The sequence below is a fragment of the Corythoichthys intestinalis genome, chromosome 11, assembly GCF_030265065.1.
Source record: "Corythoichthys intestinalis isolate RoL2023-P3 chromosome 11, ASM3026506v1, whole genome shotgun sequence".
Classification (NCBI taxonomy): domain Eukaryota; kingdom Metazoa; phylum Chordata; class Actinopteri; order Syngnathiformes; family Syngnathidae; genus Corythoichthys; species Corythoichthys intestinalis.
Window position 1 is genome coordinate 33,430,426 of NC_080405.1, and position 21,521 is coordinate 33,451,946.

Here is a 21,521-nt window from a genome sequence, read left to right on the forward strand (position 1 = left end):
AGCTGAGGTGGCTCGGGCATCTGGTTTGGATGCCTCCCGGACGCCTCACTGGAGAGGTGCTCCGGACATGTCCCACCGGTTTGAGGCCTCAGGGACGACCCAGGACACGCTGGAGAGACTATGTCTCTTGGCTGACTTGGGAACGCCTTGGGATCCCGCCAGAGGAGCTGGTTGAAGTGGCTGGGGAGAGGGAAGTCTGGGCTTTCCTGCTAAAGCTGCTGCCCCCGTGACCCAACCTCTGATTAAGTGGTGATGGATGGACGGACGGACGTTTTTTTTTTTTTTTTTTTGATTGAAGCAACTTTTTGATTGAAGTAATGTTGGTTTGTGTTTGGGCCACATTTTGGCTAGGACATATTTGTCTTTATTATTCAATCAAAAAATAAGTTGCTTCAAAAAATATATTTTCAAAAAGAAAAATCACTTCAATCAAAAAAAAAAAATTCAATCATGGAAAAACTTTGAATGCGAAAAAATATTTGAGATTGAAAAATTTGCATTGGAACACTTAATTTTTCATTGAAAAAGTTTTCTTTAATTGAAGCAATCCTTTTTGTGATTGGGCCATATTATGAGTAGGACATGTGTCTAAATCATTTGTCCCAAAAAAACAGTTGCTTCAATCAAAAAAAATATTTTCGATCAAAGAAAAAAATCATTTGAAAAATAAAATTGTCCTACCCTAAGTTTTTTTTTTTTTTTTTTTAATTATATGCAAAGCAAATGACCGTCTAAGTTGCTCGTCGTAAAATCTGTTCGAAAAAATAATTTTTGACCCATTATAAAAATATATATTTTTTGTTCACGTAATTCAGTTTTTTGCAGTTTTATTGCTTTACAACTTATATATATATATATATATATATATATAGGAAAGTCAATTACATGCAATCACACTTTTCGGCCATCGGGGGGGCCTGCCCCCCCTTAATTTCCGTTTATGGTCGAGCACCGTCAATGGCAGCCTTTTTTTAAATTTTTTTTTTTTATTGACACCTTTTCAAAACGATATCTCGATTCTTGACAGGAGCATATCGATAACCTTTTGGGATACAAAGTATCACGATATATCACCATTTTGTTACACCCCTATGTGGGGTATTCTCAGAGAAGTGCACGTGACCAACTTACGCACGCTGCGTAATGGGCTACGTGATTACGTCACGCAGTAGGTTAGCTATGATGGCAACGGCAGGTTGCCATCAATTCAATGCAGAATTATAGACTATTAAAAAAGTTAGAGAGATAACCGCGGCATAATAACAAAGGTGAATTTAAAAGTTTGAGATAGTACACGCTTGAAACACACACAAGCGCGCAGTTTGGGAAGGGTAAGTTCACGTAGCTTCAGTGAGTTCAAGTGGCACCCGAGTATGAGTGAGAGATGGTGTGTGCCTCCGGCTCTAACTACACTTCTCACGTCAACACTCACTCTTGTTTATTCCGTGAACAAACAAACAGGCGTGGGAATGAAATATTGCAGATGTTTAATGTGAAAGCAGCTAGCTGCTAGTTAGCCCAAAGTGCTGCTGCGAGCTAATGTTAACAAGCAGCTTCTACAAAGGCAGCTGCACTCCACACAGTTTGCTTAACTTGTAAATTTAGCTATGCAGGTTGGCACCAATGCAAATTTCCTAATAGTCACTATTAATAGTCAGAGGGTAATCTATTTTTTTTCTACAGTGAATGCGTGATAATTAGTTAGTCGACATCCATGCATCAATTCCCTTGTTACCTCATGTTACTTCCAGCATGTCTAGAAAAGGAACCATAATGGGCTGCTATTTGTTTTATTTTAACAATAGTTCGTTTCTGTATTTGCATGTTGTAGTGGCACTATGCCCGCAGCTACTGTGGATCACAGCCAAAGAATATGTGAGGTTTGGGCCAACAATCTGGAGGAGGAGCTGAAGAGAATTAGACATGTCATACGAAAATTCAACTATATCGCCATGGTGAGTGATCCATTTATTTACTGTCATTGTAAGATTCTCTGAAAGAATGCACTTTGGGCATGGCAGTCTCTTCTTTAGGTAAAATGTTTGTCCTCCGCAGGACACAGAGTTTCCAGGTGTAGTAGCAAGACCTATCGGAGAATTCCGAAGCAATGCTGATTATCAGTACCAGTTAATGCGCTGCAATGTGGATTTGCTGAAGATAATCCAGCTGGGTCTCACCTTTATGAATGAGCAAGGGGAATATCCTCCTGGAACATCAACATGGCAGTTTAATTTTAAGTTTAACCTAACGTAAGATGTCTTTTCTGTCGCTCTAACTTTGCCATATTATTTACTGTATATACTGTAAAATTCACAAATACTGCACTCCACACTAATTGTGTCTTTTAAATGGACAATGAGATACAGTGAGGTAGACGTGTCTGAGTAGTGTAATATATGCAGTTACGTGATAAGTGTTATGAAAAAACAACATGAAATCATCCATGAAAACAGTGTTTTTCCGATTTCCTTTTTAGAGAGGATATGTATGCACAGGACTCGATTGAGCTCCTGACAACTGCAGGGATTCAATTCAAGAAGCTTGAGGATGAAGGCATCGAGGCATTGTACTTTGCAGAGCTGTTGATGACATCAGGAGTGGTACTGTGTGATGGGATCAAGTGGCTGTCATTTCACAGGTATCTAGTTGTCTCTTTTTATTCATTTGTCATTTGAATGTCTAAAAATAACTTCTCAGACTTGTAGTATTTGACTAAATGTCATTCGTTCACAGAACCATTTTTTTTCTCATGCTTTTCCTCATTAGCGTCAGGGGGAGCTGGGGCCTAGCTTAGTTGAAATTTGGCTGAAGTTTGTACTGGTTAGAAACCAGTTGCGATACTAACATTTTAATTTATTGCAATTATTTGTATATATTGTAGAATTTTAAATGGAAGAAAAATGAGTAGTGAGTAGATACTTTTTCTCTGATCAGGACAGAGTAGGTTTGCCTGGATGAATTTAGTATCACTCTGCTGTGTTCTTAGTTTAGATTACCAACTACAGTAGTTAAGATTGAATTAATAGTGCCCCCGGTGGTTACGACTGAGAAGAGCACTCCAATTTGGCTGCAATTTATTTCATGACCATACATGTTAAGTCTGCTTACACAAATCTTTTTAACAACCACTTAACCAAATTATACAGTGTATACACACCTATTACTGGTATTTTTGTGAATTCTGTTTGCTAACTAGATGAAAATTAATCAGAAAATTGATATTCTTTGCCATTTTAATTGGTCTGAATTAGTGCTGCAACGATTAATCGATTAACTCGAGTATTCGATTAGGAAAAAAAGATTCGAATTAAATTTTGCTGCTTCGAGTATTCGTTTAATTTAAGTGCCGTTTTAATGGTTTATTTTGAAATTGTTTGGATTTAGTTTTATTGATTTGGGTGAATACACTACCTTCTAGGCTGCCTCATTTCACATGGCTGAATCCAGGTGCTCCCTGTTAAGACCAACATGAGCTACGTTTTTGTTTGAGCTAAAATTTTTTTTAGTGCATTCGTTATTTAGTTTATCGGTATTTTTAGCCTATTTTTGTTGAATATGAGTCTGAACCATTTGTTAAGAGCATTGTAAAAAAAATAGCATTTTATAGCATTTAAACTAGCGGACTTTTGCTATGTAAGCAATTGTTCTTTTGTTGTACTTAGATCCTCATTTATTTTTTTATACCATTTGAGATAGCATTTAGACTAGCTGACTTTTGCTATGTAAGTTAGCCAATTGTTCTTTTGTTGTACATAGATCCTCGTTTATTTATTTTTTATACCGTTTGAGGCTTAGCTCAGGTAATTTAATTTTTCATGTTCCTTATCCGATTACTCGATTATTCGAACTAATGGTTCATCGATTAATCGACTACTAAAATAATCGATAGCTGCAGCCCTAGTCTGAATGTTGGCTGCGTGTGGAAGTACATAGTATTTTTGTTTACCCCACATGATGTGTGCATGTTTTTCAGTGGATATGACTTTGGATACCTCATCAAGGTTCTCTCCAATGCCAAGCTGCCTGAGGAAGAGATCGATTTCTTTGAGCTTGTCCGCTTGTACTTCCCAGTCATTTACGATGTCAAGTATCTCATGAAGAGCTGCAAAATCCTCAAGGTACATTCTCAAACACTTTCAGCATTTACAGTGCCCTCCAAAATTATTGGCACCCCTGAAAAAGATGTGTTTTTTAGCTTCTAATATTTTTTTTTTATTCAAATAATATGGGACCTTAATGGAAAAAAAAGAGGAAAATCCAACCTTCAATACAAGGGCATTCATTCTGTGGGGAAAAAAACCCCACATAAAGAACAAATTACTTGACATCAAATAATGTGTGTCACAGTTATTGACACCCCTGGTGTCAATACTTTGTACAACTCCATTTTGCCAACAAAACAAGGTCTGGGGACTGAGATGGCCATGGGAGGAGCTTGATTTTGTGTCTGGTGAACCATTTCCGTTTAGATTTGGCATTATGTTTACGGTCCCAGGCTTAAACTGGGACCGTGTGTATTTTTGTGTGAGACTAAGCACAATCTTGGTCCCACACCTGGGATCGTAGATTGAGCTTTTTGGCAACAAATACTCTAAGTGGGTCTGGCGTGCCACGAAAGATGCGCATGCTGAAAAGCACCTCATACCCACTGTGAAGTATGGGGGTGGGTCAGTGATGCTGTGGGGCTGTTTCGCTTCCAAAGGCCCTGGGAACCTTGTTAGGGTGCATGGCATCATGAATGCTTTGAAATACCAGGACATTTTAAATCAAATTTGTTGCCCTCTGCCCGAAAGCTGAAGATGGGTCGTCACTGGGTCTTTCAGCAAGACAATGACCCTAAACATATGGCCAAATCTACACAGAAATGGTTCACCAGACACAAAATCAAGCTCCTCCCATGGCCATCTCAGTCCCCAGACCTTGTTTTGTTGGCAAAAGCGGGTTGTACAAAGTATTGACACCAGGGGTGCTAATAATTGTGACACACATTATTTGATGTCAAATAATTTTTTCTTTATGTGGGATTTTTTCCCCACTGAATGAATGCACTTGTATTGAAGGTTGGATTTTTCTCTTTTTTTCCATTAGAGCCCCATATTATTTGAATAAAAAAAATATTAGAAGTTAAAAAAAACATCTTTTTCAGGGATGCCAATAATTATAGAAGGCACTGTATAAGACTGACATTTAGCCAGGTTGTGGCTGGTCACGTGAGGTCACAGGTAATGTATGTATTTAGGGTGGACTACAGGAAGTAGCTGAGCAACTGGAGCTCGAGAGGATCGGACCACAGCATCAAGCGGGCTCTGACTCTTTGCTCACAGGCATGGCTTTCTTCAAGATGAGGGAGGTAGGCCGCTTTGCAGAAAAACAAGGACTTTTTCATGCTTTTGCAGAGATTAAATGTTCTTATTAATAGATGCAGAAGTCTGGTTCTTTTAATGCTGTTATACATTCACAATCCATAACTCCATATAAGCCAGTAAGCCCCAACACAAAAGCTGTGTAAGAAATCCACTCCATTATCAAGACACAGTTTGTAATAAATTAAACCCTCCTCGTGACTGAACAAGGTGCACAAAACATTATAAATGTGCAGTCCTACACTGAAGGTAGACAACGGTACATCCAGAGAGTGCAGTTCTTTGTAGTTGTCAATGCTCAGTGTATGTTCTTCCACCAGATGTTCTTTGAGGATCATATTGATGATGCAAAGTACTGTGGCCATCTGTACGGGCTTGGTTCCGGATCCGCCTACGCCCAGAACGGAACGGGGAACGCTTATGAAGAAGAAGCTAACAAGCAGCAGTCTTGACATGACACTTGTACCACTCTGCGATGGCCAGTGCGGCCCAGAGGTTGAGCTCGGACAACCAGATGATCAGAATGGGGGAGTTGCTACATTTAGCCAGCTGTTTTTCATTGGTTCTGTTTGTCTTAGACAATTGTTATGATTGCTAATAGTGAAAAGTTCCACAGTTGGCTTCTCACACACAACAGTTGGGATGGTGTGAGCTTCATCTTTCACTCCTGCAAAGCAGTGCAGGCATCTGGTTGGTTCAGTGTAATTTAACATGCTTGAAAAAAATGGGATTTTAGTTTTACTAAACTGTTCTATAGATTTGTTTTGCACTTTAAAGCTCTCACTTGATTTTATATGGAATGTGTCGAATGTGTCTCTGCTCCTTGTTACTTTCTCTCCGTTCCCATTTTGTTGTGAACAGGCAGCGCTCCCTTAATGTTCTAACATTTTGCCAAACTCAGCCTTAAGAATACGACATCCTTTTAAACATTTTAAGTTGTTGTGCCAGATACGAGAAAAGATGCACGGTTATATGCCAAGATACCACACTTTGCCATATTGCCTCAAAATCAGAAAGGGAGCTCATCATGGCTCATCTCTTTGCTTGTTTGATTTGTTTCCATCCAAACACCACAATGTGTTAATCCGTTATAATACATTTTGGCATGTGTGTATCTGAGAAATCTTAAGGTTGGATTGGATTTTGTGTGCACATAAATGCTATTGATAACTGTAGCAAATGTTTGCAGACATACTGTATGCCCACGTGGTGTCACACTGGTCTCCAAATTGAAATGTTCAGAAAACTCACCTGAAGAAGTACATGCAGAGTTTCTCCTGCTAAAACACTGTTGTGAGTACGTATTCATTTTATTTGAATTGAAGTTGCTTTTGTCGAGTTTTAATGTTGTAATAAAAGGAAAGCAAACATCTTGTTACAATTTACCATGCATACTTTTTGTTTGTTTTGGTGGAGTTCGTGTCAAACTGGCCTTGGTGTGATATTGTATGTTGATTTGGCTTTCCTAATCGAATCGTGCTGTGTCCACACCATAGGAACACGAGTATGCAATTTGATACGAGACATTGTTTTGCAAACAAAATCCCAAATTGTTTCTAATGAAAAGTTTCTTTGAATCAATTTCTGAAAATTTGCAGAATGACATTGGATAACAAGCCCTTAATGTTATTGTCATAAAGGTTACACAAAAGAACAACATGTCCACACTGCATATAAACGCACGGGCAGAATAAAAACGCACGGGCAGAATAATAGAAAAATAGAGCTTGACAATGGAGCTTAAAGAAAAAGCTCAAATTCTCCACATTTGAGTGTGGCCCTACAGATGTCAATAAATTGGAATATTGTCGAAAAAAGTTAAATGCCGTGTGCATTGAGTAGTTTTGGGAAAAGTCAAGTTAAGAATGTTAGGTTTGATTTGGTTTCACTCTGAAATTTCAACCAAAAGCCAAATCTCTGAGTGGTATAGATGTTTTTTTCAATTACTCTTTTTCCAGATTCCTACTCAATTTCTGCATTAGACATGTCATTTCTACTGTATGATCATTTACATTTTTGAGTTTCTATTTTCATATGATCGGATTTCAAGTGTGTAAACATAAAAAGCAAATATTTGACTTGTGTGTAGTAACTCTACAGTATATAAGAGTGAGTCACGGTTTGTATTAAAATACAGTAAATAAAGGCTTTCCGTTATTTTAAACTTTATTAAGACACACCTGTGTCGGGGAGCAACTGTTCTCTCACTGTACAGTTGTTCTCATATGCAGCCAAACATGGAAACATTACTATAGCCTTCCATTTCGCAGTTCTGGGTTGTTATAACTTTTAAAATAATGTAATGTATATTCATCTCATATACACAATTACCCCTGTGTTCAATGTTTGGGGAACCAAAGTAATTTGAAATCAAAAGTCATAAAATGATGGCCAAATATAAACAGTTTTCTAAAATATTTCAGGGGAATTGGTGGGTGATATTTCTTGTATGCAGTATGTGGAAACTTAGTGAACAAATCTTTTCAATTTTACCCATTATTTTATGCGAAAAATGAAGTCGTTCAGCAAGAGACAAGTAGCAGCCACTTCATTTGCTTCCCTCAGCAACAGGAACTGATATGATGGGCCGGATCTGGCCCTTGGGCCTTGAGGTTGACAACCGTAACCTAGCCCAGCAGGTTCCACCCATGTCACAACAAAAGTGAATAGCCCTTATTTATATACACTTGTTACTATTCTACTGCTTTTTTTGTTTGTTTGCAGGCATCCTGTGGTACACTTGAAAAGAAACATTTCTTTTGAACACATGCAAAAGTTCTCAATCCTGTTGCCACAACTCACGATCCATAATTTCCTACTTTTGATGTGCAAACCTTTGGCAAACCTTAATCATATGCCACACAGTGAGGAACAACAGGATAGATACATGATTTCCCCCCACCTCTCTGTGCTTTCTCACATACATCAAAAGGACATCAAGATTGTTGGAATGCAAATAGAGAATTATTACACTTTGTTATGAAAGTCCACAACTCTTCAAACAGCAACAGACTTGCTGCTGACACTGAAGTTGACACTTGTGTTTAGATGTCGGGAATATATGCAAGTGATGTCACCTTTGTGATACATCCCACAGAGAAGGAAGCAGCACTGACCTGCTTTTTCGGAAAAAAAAAAAGAAAAATCGATTGTATTTTAATTTCCAATTTGATACAGTATGTGGATCATGTTTGTGTCATAGGCGGTGTTTGACTTTTGGGCCAGGGGGGGGCACAACATGTTGATGACCCCAAAATGCAGTGTTACCGATAAAATTAACTTAAAAGAATATTTATAATAATAAGTTGAAAATGAGTGTTTTTTTGTTTTTGTTTTTTTTTTTCCCATTCTTGAGGGGTTACTCTAAATCAGGCTGCTTAGGACAGCTATACTTTTCGCCAAGATTGTCATCCATTGAATATATTATGCCCGCCGGTGTCATGCCAATGTAGTTACCCCAATCAAAAATTGTATTCACTGGGGCGGAGCTACATGGAGGTAGATTTGTGTCTTCATTATTTGATCAAAAGAAATGTGTTTGAATGCAAAAATTAATTTGAAACTCAAAAAAATGAGTTTGCAAGCTTTTTTTTTTGATTGAAGTTTTTTTTTTTTTTTTTTAATTGAAGCAACTTTTTTGGATTGAAGTAATGTTTTGTGTTTGGGCCACATTTTGGCTAGGACATTTGTGTCTTTATTATTCAATCAACAAATAAGTTTTTTTAAACAAAAAATATATATTTTCAAATAAAAATCACTTCAATCAAAAAAGAAAAACTTCAATCATAGAAAAAAAGTTTTGAATGCGGAAAAATATTTAAGATATTCAAATACTTGCATTTGAACACTTAATTTTAATTTTAAAAGTTTTGATTTTAGCAATCCTTTTTGTGTTTGGGCCATATTATGGGTAGGACATTAGTCTTTAAATCATTCAATTCCCAAAGACGTTGCCTCAATAAAAAAAAATATTTTCAAACAAAGAAAAAAATAATTTGGAAAAACAAAATTGCCCTCGCCTATTTTTTTTTTAATAATATGCAAAGCAAATGACGGGCTAAGGTGCTAGTCACATGATCTGTTGGAAAAATAACTTTGACCAATTATTATTATTTTTTTTCCCATTTCAATAATTTTTGTTGGTTGCTTTATTGCTTTAAAATCTTTATATACTAGTATATAGGAAAGTCAATTACATGCAATGACACTTTTCGGCCACCGGGGTGGTAGCCCCCCTGGCCCAACCATAAACTCCGCTTATGGTTTGTGTATGTAAACTTACATTTCTGGAAATGTCTGTGTCCCTATGCCTCATTTTCTGCAGCCATTAGCGGGTTATTAGCGCCTAAACAAATACACAACTGAAGTAACAAACTTCTGATAATGTCAGGAAAAAATCTGCTCATCTGAAAAGCATTGTTACATTACTACCATTCTTGTCATCTGCCGCAATTTCACTTTCACTCCACGAGGCGGTACTGCTGAGCAATCGACTTTGACTCTCCCTCATTGGCTTGAAGGAAAAGTGGCGACCCTCTGCATTACTGGAAAATATAAATATACATGAAGAACAACACAATAATCTACTTTAAAAAGGAGACATTTCTTTCATTTTCGTTCTTAAAATCATGATTCTAATGCTGTCTAAGGGATTTTGACTCATGTTAAAAATTGATTTCAAATTAATGTCATATTGCAAGGCCTGACATGGCTGTTTCATGCCAAGGTTTTGGATCTCTGATTACATAGTCACCCAAATTTAGAGAATATCATTGAGGAATGTGATTACCGGTATAACAAATTTAGACCATTATATCATGATTATAAACTTCTACAAACATAGCGGATGCATATCACCCTTTTATGAATTATTGATTTGCCGTCTACATAAAGTATAATTTTGCATTATTAGGTATCAACATTGGGAACATACCATACCTTTTTTGTGTAGGGTTGTAGCTGTTGGGCGAAGAGGGTTGCTCAGGGTCAGTATTCACCAGGCATGTTGGGAACGAGCAACCATCCCCTAAACTGGAGTGTTGAGAAGACAAACAAAAATCATTCGAAACAATAAGTATTGGAAGGTGTCGGTACACACTGTCTTAGTCAGTTGTGTCTAGTTTAGTTGGTGGTGGAGCATTTCAGATAACATCTCTGCCCACTGGGTTATATTTCTGAACTCCTCCCTTTATGGACCTTCCTTATTGCAACCATGTTTGCGAGAGAAAAAGGTCTAACTGGTCCCACAAAGTTGCGAGATTAGTGAGATTACAGTAGTAAAACGACGGTTAAGAGCTATATGCCAATACTTTTGTCAACATAGAAGAGAATAGAAAAGAAAAAGTATGAGTTCTAAAGCTTTGCCATAACGTGCACCACATAAAAGTACAATAAGCTCCTATAAAAACACAGTTTACAGTGTACACAGATTGGGAATAAAGTGAGATCATTCATATCCAAATGGCCTAACCTGGAGAAAATAGGAAAAGGCCAATATTTGACTTCGTCGCCGAAGACTTGACGAAAATTCTTACTGGAGCCCAGACTGAATCCGTTCTTGTCCGTTCCATGGCGAAACACTGGCGCACGAACAGCCTCTAATAGGACAGGATATACAGATAGGAAATAGAGATGTATGAGTCTGAGCAATGAAGGTCTAAGACTGGTATCAGAGTAGATGTATATTCTCTTCCTGCAGTGTAGTGTTGGCTGTCATGTTTTACACTTCAGAGCATTTTCATCTGGTTTTACTATTACATAACCCACTGCTCCTTCCACACATACAAGCATGACTAATAACCAAAGAGGCTCATTAAACAATTGCACTGATGAGGGTCTTGATGCTGAAAAGACGGAAACAGACTGAGAGCAGATTTATCAGATCCACATTGAGGAAGCAGACAGACAATACAGCCAGACTGAGAGCAGATTTATCAGATCCACATTGAGGAGGCAGACAGACAATACAGCCGACACCTACCAAGAGTAGATCTGTTCTTGAAGACAAGCCAGCAGTGATAGATGAAAAGAGACACGAGGCTGACTGAGAACATGGAGGCAGAGAAGAAGAGGAACAGAATGTGGAACTTGGCCTGAGTGTCTGGAAAGCCATTCTGTGGGGAAAAGCATTACAAATACACAGATACATGACAACAGAGTGAATGCTGAGCTCTGGTCAAACACGGGCTACAAGCAGGCAGGGGTGCTATATAAGATTAGGTAGGAGAGCAAACATTATTTTTCTAAGTTTCTATGATATGGCTCAAACAGTTACCAGGTATTCTTTCAGACGAAAATGGGCTTTACCCCCAGCCTTGTGGAAAAGTATACGTATCCGTTATCACTAGGCCAACACCAACCACAAATTATAAGACATGTACTTACCATCCAAAATTTAATAAAGTATTGTAGGTCTGTAGCAGTTATAAAAAGGCAATACAGCAGCGAATATGCCAAAAACAGCATGAAGGATTTATAATTAGAGAATCCCACACAGTTGTTCACCCTAAGAGAACAAAATAAAACAAATGTTAGAAAAAATAATTTTCTCTTTTGCAGTATATTTCACACCATGTATGCCTGTCAGTATAGCTTGAAGGTGTAAAGAACTGACAAAATTCATTGGGGCTGTTAGGGTTCCCCAAATTAAAATGACAGTTATATGTTGAATAATATCCTTCATAAAATAAAATCAGTTGTGACTATTTGTTCCTTGTCATGATAATACTGATAAAATATTAAGATTGATATTCCAGACCTAATAATAATTTGTCATCCCTTGCTTCTTCAAAATGGGATTTATAATACTTCCATCAATTTATAATACTTTTGTGAGATTAGAGCATAAAATCTCCCCATATTTTTTTAATTGAAATGAACAACCTTTTTGAAATCATGACTAAAACTATTTTGCATTGAAATGATGAAAATGCTTTTGAATATGATGAGCCCATTATAATTTTGTTGTTTCAACAAACGTCCCACATCTCCAGAACATACCAGGGACAGTGGTGATCCATCTTTAGGATGCATCTGAAACACAGCGCGGTCAGACACACGCATTATTGGACCTCATTCTGACAGTCAATACATCAGAGTTCATTTTATTTTTCTTGAGATACACTCGCAGAAAGAAAGCCGTACTTATCACAAACTGAACAATGGTGACATCGATCAGGCTTCAGCAGCTGGCAACGATCACAGAAACGGATTGCTGAGGAGACATAGACGATTTAATCAAACCGACGTCAGCAGTGCCCAGCAAGCACTTGAGCAGTTAATTCATTAAATTAATGCTAATAAATTTGTCTCATAACATTGCTGCTTCTTGGTGGATCAATTTCTTCAGTCGGTTTGACTTCCTAATCCTGTCAACACATTTTTATGCCAGGAAATCTGCCTGATCAACCACGCTGCACTTGACTCACCTCCAGAGTTTGTGCGTGTGTAGATAGGCAGCTCCTTGGCTATTCTTCTCAGGATCTCCTGCTGAGACTCAACCCTGTCTTCACGCTCCAGTAGCTCCTTGTCCGAGTAGGACAGGCAGAACTTTGTAGAACAGTATGCAAAGCAAAGCAAAGCTGTCTTGACAATGCTTTTTTTTTTTAATTCTCTGTATATTTGTCAGTGTAAACATTTTATAGCTTTGCATGTTAAAGAAATACATGAATATTGTATTTTAAAGAATATAGAATATTTATTATTGCTCTAGTTTTGGTTTTGTACTCCTCTAGGCAAATGGAGGTGATGTGGTTACTCTAAGACAGGGGTGGGCAAACCGGTCCTCGAGGGCCGCAGTGGGTCCTGGTCTTTGTTCAAACTTATTCGGCACAGACAGTTTAGCCAATGAGGTATCAGTGGAAACAAGAAGCACCTGACTGAAGTCTACTGATTGCACTTGTACGAAACCGGATTGGTGAAAGGCTGTCCTCATGATGGGTATGAACAAAAACCCGCACCCACTGCGGCCCTTTGTGGAATAGTTTGCCCACCCCTGCTCTAAGAGCTCAGGTTCAAAGTGTACCTCTTGGCATTCCAAAATGCAGCACTTTATCACACATTCAGGCCGCCCTCTACCTTTGCACTTCCCATAATGCCTCAACTCAAGGTGTCAATAATGCCGTGTTGTTATCTCACTCACCTCCCTCAGAGGGTTCATGGGCTTGGTGAAGATTGTTTGCCAGTAAGCCCAGATAAACATGATGAAGATGACATGGTACACCATTAAATAGATAACTGACAAAAGAAAAAGATACAGGTGTCAACCAATTGGTTGCAGAAAGTGACTTTTGGACTTGATTCAGTCATTTGAAGCAAATGATATAGGAGTTTTGCAATAGAATTAGTATCAAAACATACAACGCATCACAAAAGTGAGTACACGCCTCGCATTTTGCAGATATTTAAGGATATCTTTTCATGGGACAACATTGACAAAATGACACTTTGACACAAAGAAAAGAAGTCTGTGTGCAGCTTATATAATAGAGTTTATTTATTTCCCCCTCAAAATAACTCAAAATATAGCCATTAATATCGAAACCCCTGGCAACAAAAGTGAGTACACCGCATGGGAACTACATACATACCTAAATGGGCAAATTTAATACTGCTTGTCATTTTCCCTCCAAAATGTCATGTGACTTGTGACAGGAGTGCTGTCAGCATTGCTGCAGAGATTGAAAAGGTGGGGGGGGGGGGGTTCATTACCACCACCATGCTTGACTGTAGGCACGACACACCTATCTTAGTACTCCTCACCTGGTTGCCGCCACACATGCTTGAGACCATCGGAACCAAACAAATTGATCTTGGTCTCATCAGACCATAGGACATGGTTCCAGTAATCCATGTGCTTTGTTGACATGTCTTCAGCAAACTGTTTGCCGGCTTTCTTGTGTACCATCTTCAGAAGAGGCTTCCTCCAGGGGTGACAGCCATGCACACCAATTTAATGTAGAGTACGGCGTATGGTCTGAGCATTAACAGGATGACCCCCCACCTCTTCAATCTCTGCAGCAATGCTTACAGCACTCCTGTAACGAGTCACATGACATTTTGGAGGGAAAATGACAAGTAGTACTCAAATTGGGCATTTAGGGATGTACGTAGTTCCCATGCGGTGTACTTACTTTTGTTGCCAGGGGTTTAGATATGAATGGCTATATTTTGAGTTGAGGGGAAAATCAATAAACTCTATTATATAAGCTGCACACAGACTACTTTTAATTACGTCAAAGTGTCATTTTGTAAGTGTTGTCCTGTGAAAAGATATACTTAAATATCTGCAGAAATGCGAAGGGTGTACCGACTTTTGTGATTGTGTTTAAATAACATTTTTTGAACTACAGTACTTTCTCCTAAAGAATAGCATTTTATTCAAGGGTACCAAGGACAGAAAGACATGTAGTTCTTAAAAGATAAATGTTGGTAAGGGTTATAGTAATTTGATATTAAAACCCCTCATAATGTTTTCATTTTAATAAAATTTGTAAAATTTTAAATTAAAAAAAAAAAACAAAAAAACTAGTATCTCGCCTACGTTGTTGACGTCGCAGGGCGGTGACGTCACAGGGCCACGCTGCCGTACTTCACAGTGTCACTCTTTAACTATTTAAGGTAGTGATTTAAATAAATCACAAGGTGTCAATGACGAGTTTTAAATTAATAAGAGCTCAAGCCAATGAGTGCCTTTTGTCTCTCGACTTTTGGGTCCATTGTAATTTACGTTTGTTTGAGTGTCTTCACAATAAACAAGACTCCTGTGGCCTGTACTACGAAGCCGGTTTTTTGGCAGGGTAACTTCGATAGTAACTTCATCATGTGCAGCCTAACTTCCCGGTTAACCGGGGCTACGAAAGGTGGATATGTTGAAACCGGGGAATGTTGCCATGGCAACACACGGCATACGTCAAACCTGGTTGTCTCAGAGTTAGATCTTGTTTAACCAAGCTTTACGATTATCCACGCTCTATTTAAACAGCACTCCTCCGCGAACGTGTTCTCTTGACAATGACAGCGTAGCTGGACGACCCGTACGACATTGGCGCGCGGATTGTGAGGGGCTCTCTTCGGCGGGCACGGGTATTTAGATCCCAGGACGATGTTCTCCATGAAAGATATAGGTTTTCAGCTGAAGGCATTCGTTACCTGTGCCAGCTGATTGAGGCGGACATCTCTAACGTGACCACCCGAAGTCAGGCCCTCACAATCGAGCAGAATGTGTGCCTGTCCTTGCGCTATTTCACCAGCGGACAATATATGTATTTTATCGGTGATGCTGAATACCTGAGTAAGAACACTGTATGCCGTGTGATTCGGAAAGTGGTAGGAGTGGGGTTTGGTAAGGCTTCAAATTGATTGTTGAAAATACTATACAGAAACCTATGTCGGCTTCGCTGAATCTAAACAAATGTGGAGCTTTGCTCTCATATGAGAAATATATTTAACAAGCTTTTCCAGTGTTATTTCGTTGTGCAAATGCATTTATAGTAATCATAAAAATATGTAGACTATTTAAACAGTGAGAAAACTTGCGTTATTTTCTGCCAACTCGAAGAGATTAAAATAAATGTCGAATCCACAATCCGCCTCATCCAACAGACACACAAGATATAAATGTTTATTGAATATGCATCTTACAGTCTTGTTTAACTGTGAGAATTCGTTACAAAAGACGGGCTTTAATTTATCATCATTATGCGCAGGCATCGTCACAAATGTGATCACACAAAATGCAACCACGCATTGCATCCCAGCATTTCCTTCTTCTCATGAGTCCTCACAAATAAAACATAAAATTTCAGGGGGGTTCAGACTCGTGCCTACAAATAAAACATAAAATTTGGGTTATTTCGGGCACAGGCCTGCAAATCAAGTTAATTGATCAGGCTCGGGCTGGATTTTTTTTTAAACCCGATCTAACCTCTAATCTGAAGATGTACAAAGGACATACTGTATGTCCTGCTTCATGTGGTGATGCATATACGATAAATTATTTCTAACAGTTAACGTACCAGATCTTATTTTATTGTCCCGACAGCGGGTTTTATTTCTTTTCATGGACATAAGTAAACTGGCACATATACGCATTCACATGATCTGTAATTCGCTGCCAACAGACCAGTCGCGCTCTACTTGCTGAAGCGGTGTTGGATTTCGCGGTGAGGGTGGATTTAAATTCCTCACAACCCCGCATAATTATCGCGCATTCCTTGTCTGTGAAGCAAGGTACCCTACCCGTGCTATTGTCAAAAGTAGTGTTTGACTCTGGTCTCCACCCCCTTTTACATGAACGCGCAGTAACTCTGATTGGGTTGACACAGGTTCGACTAATCAACCTAATAATCAGCGTCATAGCACCGATTGACCACAAACTAGGTAACCAGGTTTTGGCAACTGCGGTTCTCCCAACTCCCACTTCTGGGGAGGTTGAACTCCGTTCGTAGTACAGGCCACTGATAATGGCTCCCAGCATCATAGCTTGTACATTGTAACTAAATATTGCCATCCAGTGTATTTGTTGAGATATACGAGTTGCTAAAATGTTTAAATAGAATTTGACCAAAGTCTGAGTAAGTTTTTTTTGTATTTTGCATATTTATTTTTATTGTGAATTTGTGGATGCCATTTCTCTTTGCATTTTTGTTTATCTGTGTGAGAATAAGGCCTCATTAATACAGATTGAAGCACTTTTCTTTTTGTGAACATTATTTTTTGAAAATTATATGAATATTATTTATGTTGTATTTTAACTATATGATACTTATGTTTGTTTTGAAGGAGTTGCTGAAGCTTATGGGAATAAACGGGGTGGTCCGAGCTACAAATCTGAACACCTGTGTCCACTCTCCTTTCTCTCTGCCTTACACCGCACTGTGGATAAAAGAAAAACTACGGCGTCAGTCAAGGAACAAAGTGCACTCATTGGCTTGATCCATAATACATTTAAAACTCGCTATTGACACCTTGTGGCGTATTTAAATCACTACCTTACATAATTAAAGATTGATATTTTTTTTTTTTTTTTTTAAAGAGTGACACGTGGAATTCCGGCAGCGTGGCCATGTGATGTCACCTCACCGCCCAGCGACGTCAACAACAATGGCGTCCTACTACCGGTAGCTGAAATAATTTTACAAATTTTATTGAAATGAAAGCATTAAGAGGGGTTTTAATATCAAATTATTATAACTCGTACTAACATTTATCTTTTAAGAATTACATGTCTTTCTATCCGTGGTACCCTCGAAGAGGTTCTAATTACTGAGTTGTCTTCCAAAGCTTCATAAAATATCAACCAACAAGGTGGAATTGCATTCACATTAACCATGCAAGTGAGGTCATGAAAAGTATGTCAGGAAACAGTTGAAAAAGACTGGTAGAAATGTTTTGAGAGCTGGATCCAAACAGACTCAAAGACTGGATGCAACCCAGCATCTAATGCTTAAAAATTAAATAATTCTTTTTGATTTCAGACACTTCTTGGAAGACTTACCCTTTTCCCACGTGTCTTCAATTGAAACTGCAAAATAAAGATGGCAGCAAATAAATACAAAAATGTTCTGATAAAAATGTCTTATTTTGGATTACATCCTAGAATGTACTGTGTAAGGTTGTGGTTTCAAACATGTTAAATTTCTTTTGAGAATTTAGCAATCTTTTCAAGTCTCCAGCACATTTCGGAGACATAACAGAGACTATTAATGAGATTGTGTTGCATCATTCAATTTTTTAAAGTTTGCCCACTCACTCAACATCCATTGTAGGTCATTCTGCATGGGGAGTCACAGCATTTATGGCCCTTCCCAAGACTTTCTATTTTCGCTTTGGGGGGGTTTCCTTTCTCTTTTGGGGGTTCGGATCAGTGGATGTCGTAATTGTTTGTCTACTGAGGGCCTGAGACATTTTTTTAGGTTAAGGGCTATATAAATACATGTGACTTGACTTGAGTTGGGTAGACGTCGCAGAGATGTCCCCACTACTTTAAAGTGATGTCTACAGCAGAGGTCTCTAAAACAGTCCTCAAGGCCCGCTTTGGGTCTTGGTTTCTGTTCCAACCAATCCAGCACAGACAGTTGAACCAATGAGGTTTCTGCTAAACAAGCAGCACCTGCCGGAAATTAACCTTTTGCACTTGTAAAACACCAGATTGGTGAAAAATATCGCTCTTGTTTGTTTGGAATGAAAACCTTAACCCACAGCGGACCTTGATGGAATAGGTTACAGACCTCTAGTCTACAGGAAAACGCTTGGGCCCACTGACTAAACCTCATGACTGATGCTGTGTGTGTGCGTTTTTTTTTTCTTTTTTCTTTGTGTTTTTATTATTTTTTTTGAAAATCACAGAAATATTGACACAAATTCCAGGCAAAAGTAAAATTTTAGTCTCCTGCGTCATAACAACTGATCCCTCGCCGCGATCATGGCAGCATCTCCAACAATGAAATAGGCTCTTAGGGCTGCATGATTATGGCTATAATGACAATCACAATAATTTCAATCAACATTGTAATCATGATGGTTAACCCCCCCAAAATGTTTTTTTTTCTAAATTTCATTCTTGTTCAACATACTCTATGTAAACAGGTTTTACCACATCATCATGAAACTAAAACAGATGGATGACAATGAATGTTTAAAAATTAAAAAAAAAATGGCGGAAAAAAATACTTTATCCACAAATTAAAGCATTTATTTTTCATGTACTTGTGCAGATTTGGTGAGTTGGTAAAATAAGATTTGATAGTGTTGAATATTTGTGTTGCTGACAAATTTCTTTGTTTGATAGGGGTAGAATAATTTTACAACAATTATAAATAATTTATAATATATTTTTTACATTTAATAATAACATATTCTCATACTTTTATTAAAAGAGTGTAGTGTACATTTTCAACAATTGACACATCTTGCAAATAGATGGTGTGAGTGTCTGTTCAAAAGCAGATGTTGGTTGCTTAAAAAAAAAAAAAAAACAAAGTGGGTCAACCGCAGATTGCTTGAGGTGAATTATATAAACCCGACAATGGGATTAACTGAGCTGCTGAACGAGAGTGTCAGCTGACTCTAGATTCACACAACTGTCTCAGTGTCTCTTTGCGGAGCACATGCAAGCCACTGTCCTGTCCTCTTGTTCTCATCAGGCTGCCCCATGTGACCGAATCCATCACAGCTTTGCCAGTTATTCCATTAGATGGAAAACATACTTTTTGTCCTACCCCATGCATAAACAATGTCACCCTCTCCCATGACTAACACTTAAAACAAGTCATCTTCAAACTCAAGAAATTAATTCCACGACTCTAAATCCCTATGTCTGGGTCAGTGTTTGAGTGTGTTTACTCTGCATGTGTCTCTCATATTTATACTGTTTATATACCCATTTGCCATACTGTGCAGGACAACTGTGTTAGATTTAGGAACTCATTGTACACTCTATCAATTAATGTCCTGATGACTAGAGTACAAACGAGACAGGAATTGCTCCATTTTTGTCAATGCATAATGCTGTACTTGTTAGATTACAGATTATTTCACTGACATTAAAATGACAATAAATATTCAAATGTTTACATAGTTAAAACGAGGACTGTATCATTATGACATTTAAAAAAAAAAACAAAAAAAAACTGTAAACAACAATGCCCAAAAAAATGTATGCATTTCAAAATGGTGGTTTAACTGTCATGTCCACATGTGAATTTTGAATCACTTAATCCACAATATTTTTAGACAATATCATTTTGGACACATGACAAAAAGTCCCTCATTGTTCATATTCAACATCAAGGTCTCAAACAAATGCACGCTCACTCCCCTTCATGCACACCCAGTGACCAAATAGGCATTTTCTTACCCAAACAAAGCTGGACAACGTAGGCGAAGTACGACCAAGCCACTATGAGTGCGATGAATAGAACCGGAATCCAATAGAGAACTCTCTTGCAGCCCTGTTTGACATTACGTGAACCTGCCGGAGCCATAGTCTACGAACGGATCATATCCAGTGTGGGTTCACGTGTGCGTGTGTGTGTGTTTACTCGCCAAAGTGCACACGCATCTGTCTGTGTCCCTATGGACTGTCACTGCATCGTCTCTTTGGATGCGATCAGCTTTATCAATCCCAAAATCCCTCCACCATGTGATGCTGCAGCATGCTCAGACACTACATACTACAACACATCAGTAGCTCCGCCCCCACCATCCATTCTCTCCCTCCCTGGCCTCCACCCCCCTTGCGGGTTGCCATGACGGCCGCAGGATGCTGCAAGGTTGGCACCTTTTTTTCACCTCAAGTAGATGGGTTCAATGGGTTCATGCTTGTGTGTTGAAATGTGAGCGGCTGTGGAAGATGAGAAGTAGACACGCCCATTTTATTAGTCATGCTCTGTGGAATTTAATGAAGGGAGTTACAATGAAAATACAGTAATAATTGCAAAGGCAATACGTTTTTGTTGTACGTGTGGGCATTCCGTTCAAGGTTTATTTGCAAGCAGATCGGCGCTGCCACCTTGAGGTATACATATGTATTACCGTACATGATTGTTATTTCAGCCGTAATTTTAATTGCAGAGCCGTCAGTAAAGTGCAGTATTACGTATTTTACACTAGAACGTTCTTATAGCACACTACCAAAAAACACACAAACAAAACAAAAATTGCGGTGTACTGTATATTCAAATAATGGTTGTTTTAATTAAATAATTAGTTTGGAGTGAAATATTGGTATTTTGTATTAGGCTGTCCCAAACGATTTTTTTCTCCCGATTAGTCTGCAGACTTTTAAAAAAATTAATCTACTAGTCTAATTTTTAAAAATTTTTTAATGAATTAAAAAAAATAAATAAATAAATTGTGCTAATCATGCAATTGATTTTTTTGTGACTATTAATTCACAAAAACGTTTTGGAAAACTTTTTTTTTTTTTTAAGTACAAATGAACGCATAAATAACAATAATATATCACAAATAAACAATTAGGTCAAATGCTGATGGCATTAACTAGTGCAAAAGAATGGAATGTAAACTGATTAAGTGACTTCACTTTTCCAACAGGATTCAAAACAATTCTTACTTTCTCTTTTTGTGCTATGTCTATAGACTGATCACCAGCAGACTAGATAAATAAATGTCACATATCATTGGAGTGAAGTACGT

The 21,521-nt window shown here is 38.2% G+C and overlaps 2 protein-coding genes across 6 annotated transcripts; one reads left to right on the plus strand and one right to left on the minus strand.

Moving 5' to 3' along the window:
• Positions 1-1,134: 1,134 nt before the first annotated feature.
• cnot7 (CCR4-NOT transcription complex, subunit 7) lies at positions 1,135-7,325 on the plus strand. Of its 2 annotated transcripts, none has more exons than XM_057850689.1 (7): positions 1,135-1,331; positions 1,832-1,955; positions 2,056-2,249; positions 2,477-2,638; positions 3,974-4,118; positions 5,240-5,350; positions 5,684-7,321. In XM_057850689.1, exons 2-7 carry the CDS (start codon positions 1,839-1,841, stop codon positions 5,813-5,815), a joined length of 861 nt encoding a protein of 286 aa, XP_057706672.1. In that variant the 5' UTR covers positions 1,135-1,331; positions 1,832-1,838; the 3' UTR covers positions 5,816-7,321. The 2 variants fall into 2 exon arrangements, with proteins under 2 accessions (XP_057706672.1, XP_057706673.1); XM_057850690.1 differs by having other exon boundaries at positions 1,144-1,268; positions 5,684-7,325.
• On the minus strand, positions 5,125-20,530 carry zdhhc2 (zinc finger DHHC-type palmitoyltransferase 2). Of its 4 annotated transcripts, none has more exons than XM_057850686.1 (14): positions 20,221-20,530; positions 17,860-17,886; positions 13,504-13,598; positions 12,791-12,911; positions 12,507-12,576; positions 12,363-12,395; positions 11,748-11,868; positions 11,638-11,676; positions 11,344-11,476; positions 10,834-10,960; positions 10,302-10,394; positions 9,795-9,907; positions 9,646-9,708; positions 5,125-8,482 (listed from the first exon to the last, which is right to left on the minus strand). In XM_057850686.1, the coding sequence occupies exons 1-13, from the start codon at positions 20,345-20,347 to the stop codon at positions 9,668-9,670; spliced, it is 1,140 nt and encodes a 379-aa protein (XP_057706669.1). In that variant the 5' UTR covers positions 20,348-20,530; the 3' UTR covers positions 5,125-8,482; positions 9,646-9,667. The 4 variants fall into 4 exon arrangements, with proteins under 4 accessions (XP_057706669.1, XP_057706671.1, XP_057706668.1 ...); XM_057850685.1 differs by having other exon boundaries at positions 5,126-8,479; XM_057850688.1 differs by having other exon boundaries at positions 5,125-8,479; positions 17,860-20,360.
• Positions 20,531-21,521: the final 991 nt, after the last annotated feature.